Source organism: Octopus sinensis, linkage group LG11 (assembly GCF_006345805.1).
Source record: "Octopus sinensis linkage group LG11, ASM634580v1, whole genome shotgun sequence".
In the NCBI taxonomy this organism is placed as follows: domain Eukaryota; kingdom Metazoa; phylum Mollusca; class Cephalopoda; order Octopoda; family Octopodidae; genus Octopus; species Octopus sinensis.
In genome coordinates, this window is record NC_043007.1 from 64,650,033 (window position 1) to 64,662,413 (window position 12,381).

General features: G+C 34.9%; 1 protein-coding gene across 3 annotated transcripts in view; it reads right to left on the reverse strand.

Moving 5' to 3' along the window:
- LOC115217005 (sodium channel protein type 4 subunit alpha B-like) overlaps positions 1-12,381 on the reverse strand; it is a 155,490-nt gene that overhangs the window by 128,568 nt on the left and 14,541 nt on the right. For all 3 annotated transcript variants that reach the window (XM_036507622.1, XM_036507623.1, XM_036507621.1), the window contains exons 6-8: positions 10,715-10,918; positions 8,385-8,445; positions 2,801-2,945 (exon numbers count right to left, since the gene is read on the reverse strand). In XM_036507622.1, coding sequence (XP_036363515.1) covers positions 2,801-2,945; positions 8,385-8,445; positions 10,715-10,918 — 410 coding nt within the window. The remainder of the gene's footprint in view (positions 1-2,800; positions 2,946-8,384; positions 8,446-10,714; positions 10,919-12,381) is intronic.

A 12,381-nucleotide genomic window follows, 5' to 3' on the forward strand; every position in this document is an offset into this window, starting at 1 on the left:
GTGTACTTCACTGAATGACCTTAGATACTTCACAGTATGGCCTTAGAAGTGGTGGCTAAAACAAAATAAAATACTAAAGAGTAAGATGCAGCATTAATTTCTCCACTGTTAAATCACCGGAGAAGATCTGCATGCAAACCCTTCTTTTTTTAAAATTCTAATTTATTCTCAAAAATACTTACATTTAGGACAATTATGCATAGTAGTTAAAATAGTTCCATCAACAATTATCATCTATAATACTTAAAGAAGAAATTTTAAAGTATAAAAGACTATTGTATTGCCTCCCATATTTTAGCAGTCATCATTGGCTTTGTACAGGAGCTCACTTCTTCTTCCAAGAGCCACAGAAGATTGTCCAGGTAGGAACTAAAGTTAACTACCATCTCTGACCCATCAACTGCTACAAGCAGTTGGGTGAAGTTGCTGAAAACAACACGCAACAGCCCAGAACCAAATAGCATTCACTCTCCCAATCTGTCAAAGAGCTGATTGTGGTATTGTTGCTATGTTGCCTCCATCAAACAGCTTTTGTTCCCTAGTTCTTAAGTGCATAGGCCTCAGCTCTGACAATACAGTTTTCATGTTTGCCTGAAAGAAATGTTCAAGGACCATCCTTGCTGCTACCAAGTCAGTCACAATGCCTTTACTAGTCTGCTTTTCTAAATTGCTAACTAGTTCTCCCTTTAATCTATTTATTTCTATTAGTAGCTCTTTGTTAAAAGCTATTAATTCTGCTCTAGTCACCCTCTTAAAGGCATCTCACCATTGGTTATTGGTGATTGTCCCTGTCCATTGTTGCTTAGCTAATTCACTAATCCAAAACCTGTAGTCTGTGCACTGGTAAGGGTGCATTCAACTTCCAGTAACTGGGTCTCTGTCTTCAGATCCTACCTCAGTTGTGATCTGTGTAGTTGACTAATTTGAACTATGGACATCCTATCAGCTAGCTTAACAAATAGCTTATCTAATATGATCTGGAGCTGTGGTTGTGACACTGGTACATCAAAGAAATCCAGTCAGTACTTGTTGGATAGACGGAAACTTTCAGGCAGGTTTTCAAGGTTTTCATAGCCCGTTCTCCTATACATTAGTCTCACACAGTCCTTTGTGCATCTAGAACAACCATTCCAATCCCCCATTTGTAGTAGTGATTTGGATGTCCCGAGGAATACTTCAAAATGTCTGAAAAAAATCTTGCCTTCTAACCCCTGTTGGGCCAATAGTTTAAAGGTATCAACTTTGTTGCTACTCTTGTCCAGGATCACCAATTTATCATACAGGTCCAAGAAGGTTGCCCATACCTTAAGATCCAAGGAGTTCTGAAAAAACACTGCCAACTACTACCCATTTACAGGAAAGTGGTTTGATCATGAACCAGAGGTTGTGATAAAAAATAAAAATTTCAGGATATTATGGGACTTCTCAGTAGAGATTGACTATATCATTGAAACAAGAAGATCAGTGTTATTAAAGAGGACAAAATAAACAGCGTAAGATTTTACAGTTCCCTATACTTACAGAATCAATACTAAAGCAATTGAAAGAGCCTGTGGAAAACTAAAACAACAAGTATTCCCATAGCAATTGGTGCATTTGGCACAACACCCAAAATGCTACCTATGAGACTGAAAGATATTGGAATTGGGATCATCCTGTATTCTGTAAGATTCTTAAGAAAGACTCTTGAGATTTGAAGAGACTTTTTATCAACAAACCTCAAGATAACATCCCTGCTAATTGAATTAGCATGTAAAAGCTTCGCCCTCCTCCTCCTCCTCCTCCTCCTCCTCCTCCTACTACTACTACTACTACTACAACCACCACCACCACCACCACAACCACTACTACTACTACTACTACTACTACTACTACTACTACTAAATGCCCTGATGTAGAATATGGCTGTGGCTCTCATGGCTTCTGATCTTAACTGATTGGAAGTGTTATCATGTACGTTGCTTTGTCTTGGCATAAAAGATGAGCTACAGCAAATATTCTGATCAATACCATAGATTTGCTTGTCAGTTGTTTGACCCTAACCAGTTGAGCATGTTCCTTAGTGGCTGACAATATGTACATCCTTGATCATGTGCAGAAGAAGTGGGGGAGCATCACAGCCATGTGTTGAGAGGAATTCTTTGGGATTTGGGATAATTCACCTCTGGTAACATAGGTGTTTCTTTCAACATCCTTAAACAACCCTTATCCAGGGACCTTTTGAGCAGGATGGGCTACTCAACCTGAAGAAAATTCTAACTGGGCCCCACACGCATTATTTATCTTGATATGAGATCACCATGTCACTCACACATGGTTGTGATGCATGTGCCTGGTGTATCTTTATCAGACAGGTAGTCATGATGGGTATGCTGGGCTTTGTACATTTTACCCCAGTATCACTTTGATGGCATGCACTGCTCTCTCACTCAATAATAATAATAATAATAATAATAATAATAATAATAATAACAGTGATAACTGTTGTTAACAGAACTATGAGACCAACAAATTTGATGTGTGTTGGGGAGGAGAAGTTAGTCATCTAAACTGACCCCAGTATTTGAGTGATAATAATGATTCCTAACATAGATACAAGGTCACAAATGGTTAATCAATTAATTTATTGGTTCTGGAAAAATGAAAGTAAAGTCAACCTTGGCAGGATTTGAATTCAGAAAGTTACTAAAGAGCTATAACTAAACAATACAAGGTATTTTATCTGACACACTAATGATTCTGCTAAATAACAATATAGAGAAAAATCTAGTACTTAATTAAATAACAAATATTATCTTACAAGCTGGTATAAATTTTCCCAATAATCTTGCGTCATCAATCGAAAGGCACATAACATAGCCCAGGCAAAGTTGTCAAAACTTGTATATCCGAAATTTGGATTATCTCCTATTTCTTGTAAACATGTGAAATTTTCAGCACATTGTCTGAAAGATAACAAAAAACATATATTAATAAAAAATAAAATAATTTGGCAAATAATTATTTTCCTATGTAGAAATTACAAAAGTTTACCAAATAAATCTGAAATTATAATTTTTTTATATACCTAAAAGTACCTAAGCTGAAAAAGAATTGTATATTCATCAAACTGGTAATATAAATCTGTCTGTCTCTCTCTCTCTCTATATATATATCAGGTTCAGTAAAAAGTAAACAAGGTTTTGAACCATGAAGAATTTGACCCAGATTTTTGCAGAGTTTTGGATTTTTTTTAAACAATTTTTTGCAATTGTCTGATAATACAGACACAGACTTGCCAAAATGCATCAATAAATTAACATTGATATTTTTTTTCACTATTGTTACAATCATCTGAAATGGAACTGTTAAAGTGCGATATTTGGGCAATTTTGCTATTCAACTTCGAAAAAGGACATAAAGCAGCTGAAACTGCTTGCAATATCAACAAAATGTTTGGTGAGGAAATGACCAATGAGTGGTCAGCTTGAAAATGGTTTAACACTTTTGCAGTGGAGACCTGAGTCTTGAAGATCGTGAGTGTAGTGGACACCCATCTGTCATTGATGATGATCAATTAAAGACCGTCATTGGGAAAGATCCAGGCAAAACCACTTGAGAATTGGCAAAAGTACTTCATGTTAGCCAGAAAATTGCTTGTAACCATTTGCATGCAATCAGAAAATCAAAAAAGCTCGACAAATGGGTACCATATGATTTGAATGAAAATCAGAAAATGCACAGATATGAAATTTGCTTGTTGTCTCTTCTCTGTAATCAGACCAATCCATTTCTTGACCGTATTGTAACTTGTGATGGAAAGTGGACTCTGTACAATAATAAAAAATGTTCTTCACAGTGGTTGGACCAAAATGAAGCACTGAAAATCTTCCCTAAACCTGAGCTCTTCAAAAAGGAGGTTATGGTGACTTTGGTGGTGTACTGTTGAACTCATCCTCTATAACTTCTTAAAACCCAGAAAAACCATTACTGCAGAAACATATTGCCATGAAATTGCCAAAATGGATGGAAAACTGCAACTCCTCTGTCCAAGACTGGTCAAAAGAAGAGGGCCAATCACTCTTCATGGCAATACTCAACCACATGTTTCACTAATGATGCTCCAGAAGTTGAGGGAACTTGACTACGAAGTTCTTCCCCACCCAGCTTATTCCCCAGACATTTCTCCTACTGACTACCACTTTTACAAGCACCTTGATAGCTAACTGTGAGAGAAGGAGTTCAAAAATCAAACCGATGCTGAAAGTGTGTTCAAAGAGTTCATCAGCTACAGAACTCCAGATTTTTATGTTACCAGAATAAACAAACTTGTAACTTGTTGGCAAAAATGTGTTGATTGTAATAATTATTACTTTGATTAATAAAATTTTGGCATTATTGAAATATATCGTGATGAATTTCATGTTTTAAAACGTTGCTTACTTTTTACTCAGCCTGATATGTATATCAAATATTTTACACATCTGGATATTTGCATATCAGTTGCTGAAGTGAATATCATTATAGCCACTGACATGGATTTGACAACTGCAGGAAAGTTTTGTGGAGTAGTTTAATAACATATCTTTTACAGTCACTGTTATCTATGAATTATTACCTCCGCCTAGGAAGGAGGTTATGTTTCCATTGGCGTTGGGTTTTTTTTCCATCTGTCTGTCTGTGTGCAAAATAACTCAAAACGTTGTGAACGGTATTTGATTAAACTTGCAGGAAAAGTTGGTAATGACATAAGGAACAGATGATGAAATTTTGGTAGTGATCTGAGAATTTTTATGATTCTTGAAGGATTTTTCATCTGTTATATTTACTTTACATGAAGTATTACAATATTACGTTCTTTGATTATTTCCTTTGAAAACACGTTCATCGTTTCCATGTAACCTATGGTGGCGTTGCTGTTTCCAAAGTTTATTTTCATTTCTCTATTAGTAATTTTACTTGCGTATCTATCTTAAAATGAGCTGCTTGGTGGAGATTTGCAGAGGATGACATGACAAGCCTTGACTATTGGGATCGACTCATAAAGCTCAGATTTTTCTCCCTCCACCACCGCTGTGAGCTCTATATCATCTGTATGATGTGGAAAATATTCCATCAACATTGCCCATCTTTAAAATTTTCTATTCACTTGTCATAGATTTCAAGCCACAATAAACCAAAAAGTTTGAAACTTTTTGTTTACAAATATAAATTTATAAGCAGCATGATGAACTTTAATTCACACACGCATACACACACTCTCTGTATATTTTGGTGTATATATTCATCTTTGAAACTTAAAAAATCTTTGGTTAATCTCAGAGGGATCTAATATACTACTTTATATTTTAAGTGCAAAACTCGAACCTTTGATATAATTGGGAAGAAAATCTAATAACAGTGAAGGGGGAGCAATTCTCACAATCTCTACAAACTTTTACATATTAGTGAGATTGAGGCAATTGATGTTTAACTAAAAAAACATGTAGGTCAAAGTTTGTAGGATAAGTGTGTGTAGGGAGAGGCCTATTGGATTTATGAGTCTGGGAAGGAAAGAACTGAAGAAAGTGTTTCATAAAAAGTTTGGTGTTGTGACATAAAAAGGGCAATGGGAGAAGGAGAAACTATTGGGTCAGATGAACCTAGGTGGACAAGTGTGCAACTAGCTAGTTCAGAAGCAGTAGCATCATCTCATATATGTGAGCAGTACTCAGTGTAGGTATATCTTTAGTTAATTTTATAAAAAGATAATAATTATGGATTGGAGCTGAAGTATATTCCTGAAGAGGAAGATTGGTCCTTGAGTGGTTTTGGTAATGCTTTATATATAAATATGATGGAATCTTTCATCGAAGATAGGAGTGTTCAGTTTTTGATGAACAACCTGCACAAATGATTTGTTTATAGTGATCAAATATATGCACTGTATATTAGCTCATTCCCTCCATTAAATTGATGTTGCCTGAACAAGTGCACAATATATCACGTCAGACATTGAAGTGATCGCTAAGATACTAAGCATAATGTCCCCTTTAAAGAATATTCACATGATCTCTATTCCTGGAAACAGTATAAATTTGGTACTTAGGGTGTGTAGATGTTACCTGTATTAAGAAAGCAAAGGAGGAAAGGTGGATTGTCTCATCTGCATAGGAACGTATGCTGTGTGGTTAGGAGCTACAGCAATTTGAATGATTAATATGCAAAAAGGAAAGTATGGAGGACATTAGTGAATCCTGAGGTGCATTAAAATTTGAGTGTGGGTTAAAGAGAGCTTTGCCAGCATATGTAGTAGTGTGATCAAATATAGGAGATTTCTAATACAAGAAATGAAAGAAGTATGTAAGCCATAAATGAGCAATTTTGTTGGGAGCTTCTCATCTCAGACAAAGTCATAATCTTTTCTGATGTCAAGAGCAAACAGCTGTAGTCAATGTTCTCAAAGAAGAGTGACTAGTAAAGTGTGATTTATGAAAATCTCAGATAAGTCTAGCTCAAATGAAGCCAAACTGTGTGGATTCATATATGATGGAGGAGGTACTTGTTAACAATTGTTTTCATCTTTAAGATGAGGTTACTCTTATTTGGAGATGAGACATACGGGGCTCATGCACATGTGTGTGTGGTGCATGAGAGAGAGAGAGAGAGAGAGAGAGATTGAAGTATTTGGCAAGGATAAGAACTATCTCTGAAGTGATCTACTTCATAGAAGAGACACTGTCAGGATCACTCCCTTTGTTGGATTGCAGCAGTCAGAGAAGTTTTCTCACTTATATCACACTAATTGTATTTACATGGTGGTGGAACAGGGGAGTGGGGAAATGGAAGTTGAGAAGAGAACTTTTGAGAGTGTGCAATTGAGAATTGGAAATAGAGAATGCAACAAATGTGAAGGCATAGTACAAAAAACGTTGGAAATAAAGAATGCAACAAATGTGGAGGTATAGCATAAGAAAACAACCTAAGTCTTAAATAACTTGTGTTTAGAAAATATGATATATATATATATATCAATATTATCACTGTCACTTTTATGTCCATATTTTCTGTGCAAGCATAGATTGCATGGAGCTGTAATATAGCACTTCTTCTTGCTATGAGACACCTTTCTCAGATTAGAATAATCTGTTTCCCAAAGCACCCATGTGTTACTTCTACTGTCAATTCTTGACATCTTTTCTCTCATCATACATCATCTATTCCTATTACATACCTTCTACAGTATAGTACTCAACAAATGTTACTTAAATCAGCTGCTTAATTTATTCATTTGTATTTGACAGTCTTATAAGCTAGGCATATAGACTGAATAAAACTTAATATTTTTCCAGTTATATTAAAATATTTTGTATTCACTACGCATGCCTCACTGCCATACATCATATTTCTTACATGTTTCATATAAATTTGCCTTTTGTATGAAGAGAGGAATCTTTTGATTCAGGTAAAAGCAAATAGTTTATAAGAACTTATTTCACGCAGACTCTCATAGTAGCCACTGTGCTATCACTATCGCCATCATCACAGTTAAGTATGAATCTACATAACAAAACTCTATTACTACTTCCAGTTTTCAGATGTTTAAATTTCTTGCCACTTTATCAGAAATCTCACATCACCTATTGGTATTCCTTTCAAACATACAATATCACCTTATTGTTGTTGAGTGCAGCCCTGCATAAAACTGGTATTTACATTTTGGTAATGTTAATCTTCAGGTTTTTTGACTTGAGTCTGCATTTTAAGTTTTGAACTTGTATTTCATCTTCTTCAATATGAAATTAAGATTAGGTTATCAAAATGAAAATGTTCCCATTGGTGCCAAGTTCTGGTCTTGATGATTGGTCTTAAGGACTATGAAGAAGAGAGGATAACTGAAGATAGATCCTTAATAGATAGCAAATTTTTTTGTAAGTGTACACAAAGCAAACTCTATGAGGCATATATAAGATACCTGTAAGGCAATGAATGAGAACAGTGTGTCTGAGAAATTAGCTCAGTACGATCCACTTGATGTGCCAATCTAATTGCAAGAATGGTTGAATGTAAAAGATTTGAAAAGGTAGGTCATCATCAGAAAAACTTTTACTGTCATATGGAAATGTCAAAAGAATACATGATGTATACTGAGCGACATAGTTTGTCTGTAAAGGCCACAAAAATGACCACCACCAGAGTATAGGACTTCCTGTTCTTGGTGAAATATACCAATGATAAAGGTTAGGGATCAATCGAATGAAACTGTAGTCTGTGATTGTAATCCTTATTTCTCAATTTTTCTTTCACACACACACACACACACATACATATAATGGTAGAAAGAAAGTGTGAAAGAACAAACAATAGATAAATAGATTGTTGTTATTTCAGTAAAAAAAAAAAGAAAATTGAATAACATTACATACCCTGCGCCTGAAGCATTTCCACATACGAGAGTGTTTCCATAATAATCTTCACCCCAATTTTCTGAATAGAAAAATGTAAAATTAAGTAACTGAAGGAAAATAAACAATGGGTCCAATTAAAGCATCTTTAGAAATACATAAATATATCAAATGTCTGTGTTTTTGAAATATATATACAGTATATTTTTGTAGTACATTTATTCTGGAAATGTTTCTCTACATGTTAAAGATAATATTTTCTTTTCTAAACATACAGATAAAATCATTTAATGAGTAGATTGCAAGTATTTCAGATCTACAGAAAGAAAGAAGATAGTGCATATTTTCTAAAGTAATAAAAAATTTACAATATTGTTAAAGTTTGTAAATTTTGATAATTTCAAATTTTGTTGGAAAACATGAGTGTTGAGGTTCTGATCATTAGTTATTGGCAAGTTTCCTCAGACTCTGATTTTATTTGTTATTTACAAGTATTTATTAAATAATTAGGTGAATGAAATTTTGGTCTCATAGTTCAAGAGCTTGTATGTGGTTACTTAAATGTTGTAATCTGTTCAAGATAAGACAATACAAATATCTGGTTCAAATAACTGACAACAGAGGAAGAAATGAAACAGATTGACAGTGATGTAGTGTTCAACTAATATATAACTGATGAATAGTTTGGTAATTTTTAATACTAAACTGAATCCTTCTTTTACACAAGAATAATTGAAACTATGATGAAAAGAGAGAAAATTAACAAAATAGAGTTACTACTTGCCATGAATTGATATAGAATTGTGGTAGCCATTTAAAACATATGCACATCATTATATTCACTTTTGCTTTATTTTATAATACCATGCTATGAATGAATTAACAGCTAAGGTTTTCAATGTAAAATGATATTTAATATTATGAGCACTATTTTGAAACAGAAAAGAGTAATAAACTCACAGACATTGACCAATAGTATTTTTTCTGTCTTAATGCTTGTGGTATTTAATGCCATTTTAGTATTATACATTAAGCTTTTATCACAGTTTTTATATACTCTTATGACCTGGTCACTGATATTCTATTCTAGAGTATGTATTAGAAGTCATTCGTTGGTCAGATCCTGACAGGCCATGGAGGAGGTTTGTTTATTTTTTATATTCTTCTATTCCTTTATTTTCTGTCTCATTACCTATTGACAAACATACACTTTATAGTATTATAGCAAAGCATATCATTGACTTGGCCATAGATGCACAATGAAAGATTTGATAATTAATAATACATAAAGCTATTACAAAATAAAAGGGAGTGAGAGTATCAATGTGTTTTAAATAGCGACATAGCTCTATATGAAGCAAGTGTTTCAGTTTCAATACAAGATCTCTAAAACAAATCCTTCGTTAAACAAGTACTTCACAATTAATTTTGTTATAAAATTCAATAATCTAATACATTGTAATGCTAAACAATTAAGTTATAGTGTAAGTTTTTTAAGTTTCCAAACATTTTCAGTAAGATTACAATATTTCAGACTGGATTCAAATCCAGCTTGTTACGATCCAATAATAAAAAACCTGATAAGTGGAGATCTAATTGAAATATATTGTAGAAATATTGTTGATAAAAATACTGAAAATTGCTTCATCTTTAAAAGATGGGGTTAATTATCTGAAAAATTATCTTGTTAACAGCAAGTAATCTCAGATGTTTAGGCATTTAATTTTCGCTAAACTTAAGTTTCTGTTTGATATGACATGAAACTAATCACTTTCGCTATCATATCACAATGTTGCATGAGACTAATGTATTTTCCCCTTTTAGATAGCACTCAAAAAATAGATGAATCAGTCTCAAATATAAACAGGCATATTGCAAGCAGAGCTGTCTTAGCAGCATTATAGACCTCTGGGCAAATCAATATACAGGGCCCTATAATATTTATTTACTGACAAGGCAAAGCATAACTGGACCAAAATTGGGCTGCTAGACCTGTGGGGACCCTGGGCAATTGCCCAATGTGCTCATGCCTTAAAACTGCACTGACTGCAAGTAGTCATTTCTTCCACAGTATGAATTGATCTTGGTGTATCAAGCCAATGAATTATTTGTCAAGTTACAGAAGTGAATTATATCTCAATATACCTATTTAGATTTGTGTAAATTTAATAATTGAGAGTTAGGCATCTTGGACACAAATTCATGCATTATTAGTGAAACAATCTGAACTGTGGACCAATCAAGTGGTTGTTTGGTACTGACTGATTTGATCATCCATTTTCTCAGATACACCAGTAGAGAGGAGAAAAATAAAATAAAAAAGTGCAGTATGTATTTTATGTTCCTCTTACCTTTATTTAAAACATGTTCCATCCACTCTTCATCTGTGATATTTTCATTATCGACAATATCTCTAATACACTTGCTACGTAATGTTCCTTGGTAGAGTTGCATACCAATTAGTGCAAAGATGGACAACATGAAGCACGTAAGTATCATTACATCTCTTAACCGTCTGACGGCTTCTAATAAGGCACCCACGATTGTTTTTAAACCTGTGAACACAAATAAATAAGCAAATTAGTAATTTGTACAAAGCATTTCTATTTTACCTTATCTACTTGTCACCACTGAAGAAGAATAGAAATGAACAAAAGGTAAACAACAAAGAAAACAAAAATTATTGCTAGAAATTTAAGCTAGAAATGAATAGGAATATAAGCCCCCATCTCAACAGAGTAAAATGATAGCACTCTAAATGTAGGCACATAGAAAGGTAGGTCTAGCGAGATTGTAGAGATGCTTGAACGGAGAGTGTTGATGTATGTTGCGTACAAGAGGTAAGATGGGGAGGAGCTTCAGCCAGAGTCCTCAAAGGCAAAGCACATAGGTATAAACTCTTCAGGGTAGGTAATAGTGATGGAATAGGGGGTGTGGGCATACTTCTTGCAGAGAAATGGGTGGATAAGGTCATAGAGGTAGTGAGGGTGTGCGATCGAGTACTTAAACTCAGGCTAATCTTGCAGAATGGTATAGCTACAATTATCTCTGCCTATGCCCCACAAACAGGTCTACCAAATGAATAGAAGGATCACTTTTATGATATTTTTCTGCAGGCTACTTTAAAGATGAGTTACAATGATCTCATCTTTGTGGCTGGAGATTTTAATGGGCATGTCGGACAGCAATCTGGTATCTTCCAAGGTGTACATGGGGGCCATGAAGTTGGTACCAGAAATGAAGAGGGAACTAGGTTCCTGGAGTTCTGCAATGCAAATAACCTATTGATCTGCAACACCAACTTCAGGAAGCCAGCTAGCCACCTGATAACCTATCAATCAGGTGACTCTGCTAGACAGATTGATTTCATCCTCACCAGATAGCGGGATACATTCCCTGGTGAAGAATGCACCCCACAACATAGAATAGTTATTAGTGACTTTAGACTTTTGGCCAGAAGGATGCCAAAAAGCAGACCAAACTGGAAAAGGACTTGTAAGCTTAGGAACACTTCATATAGTCAGAGATTTAGGGATATCCTTACCGAGAAATTTGATAATAGGGAGGAGGAGCTACAGTCCTGTGACATAGAAAGCAGCTGGGAATTCCTGCAAGACAGCTTGCTGAGTGCCACAGACCAAATCTGTGGTTGGTGCAATGTCCCTTCCAGACCTAGGGTAACATAGTGGTGGAACAATTCTGCAGACAGGGCCATTAGAGGAAAGAAACAGGCTTGGAATGCCTGGTAGCAGGAAAATGTATCAGATAGCCAAAAGGAAAGCTAAGAGACAGGTATATATAGCCAAGGGAGTAGCAGGAAAGAAGTTTGCCAATGTTCAGCGATATGAGGATCAAAGACCTGAAGTATTTCGGATTGCAAGATAGTGTGTGAGAGAAAACAGTGATGTCATAGGAGAGAAATGTGTCCGCATGGATGATGGTGCCCTTGCATTTAATGATTCTGCAAAGAAAGAGGTTTGGAGAAGCCATTATGAAAGACTGCTGAATGTGGAGAATG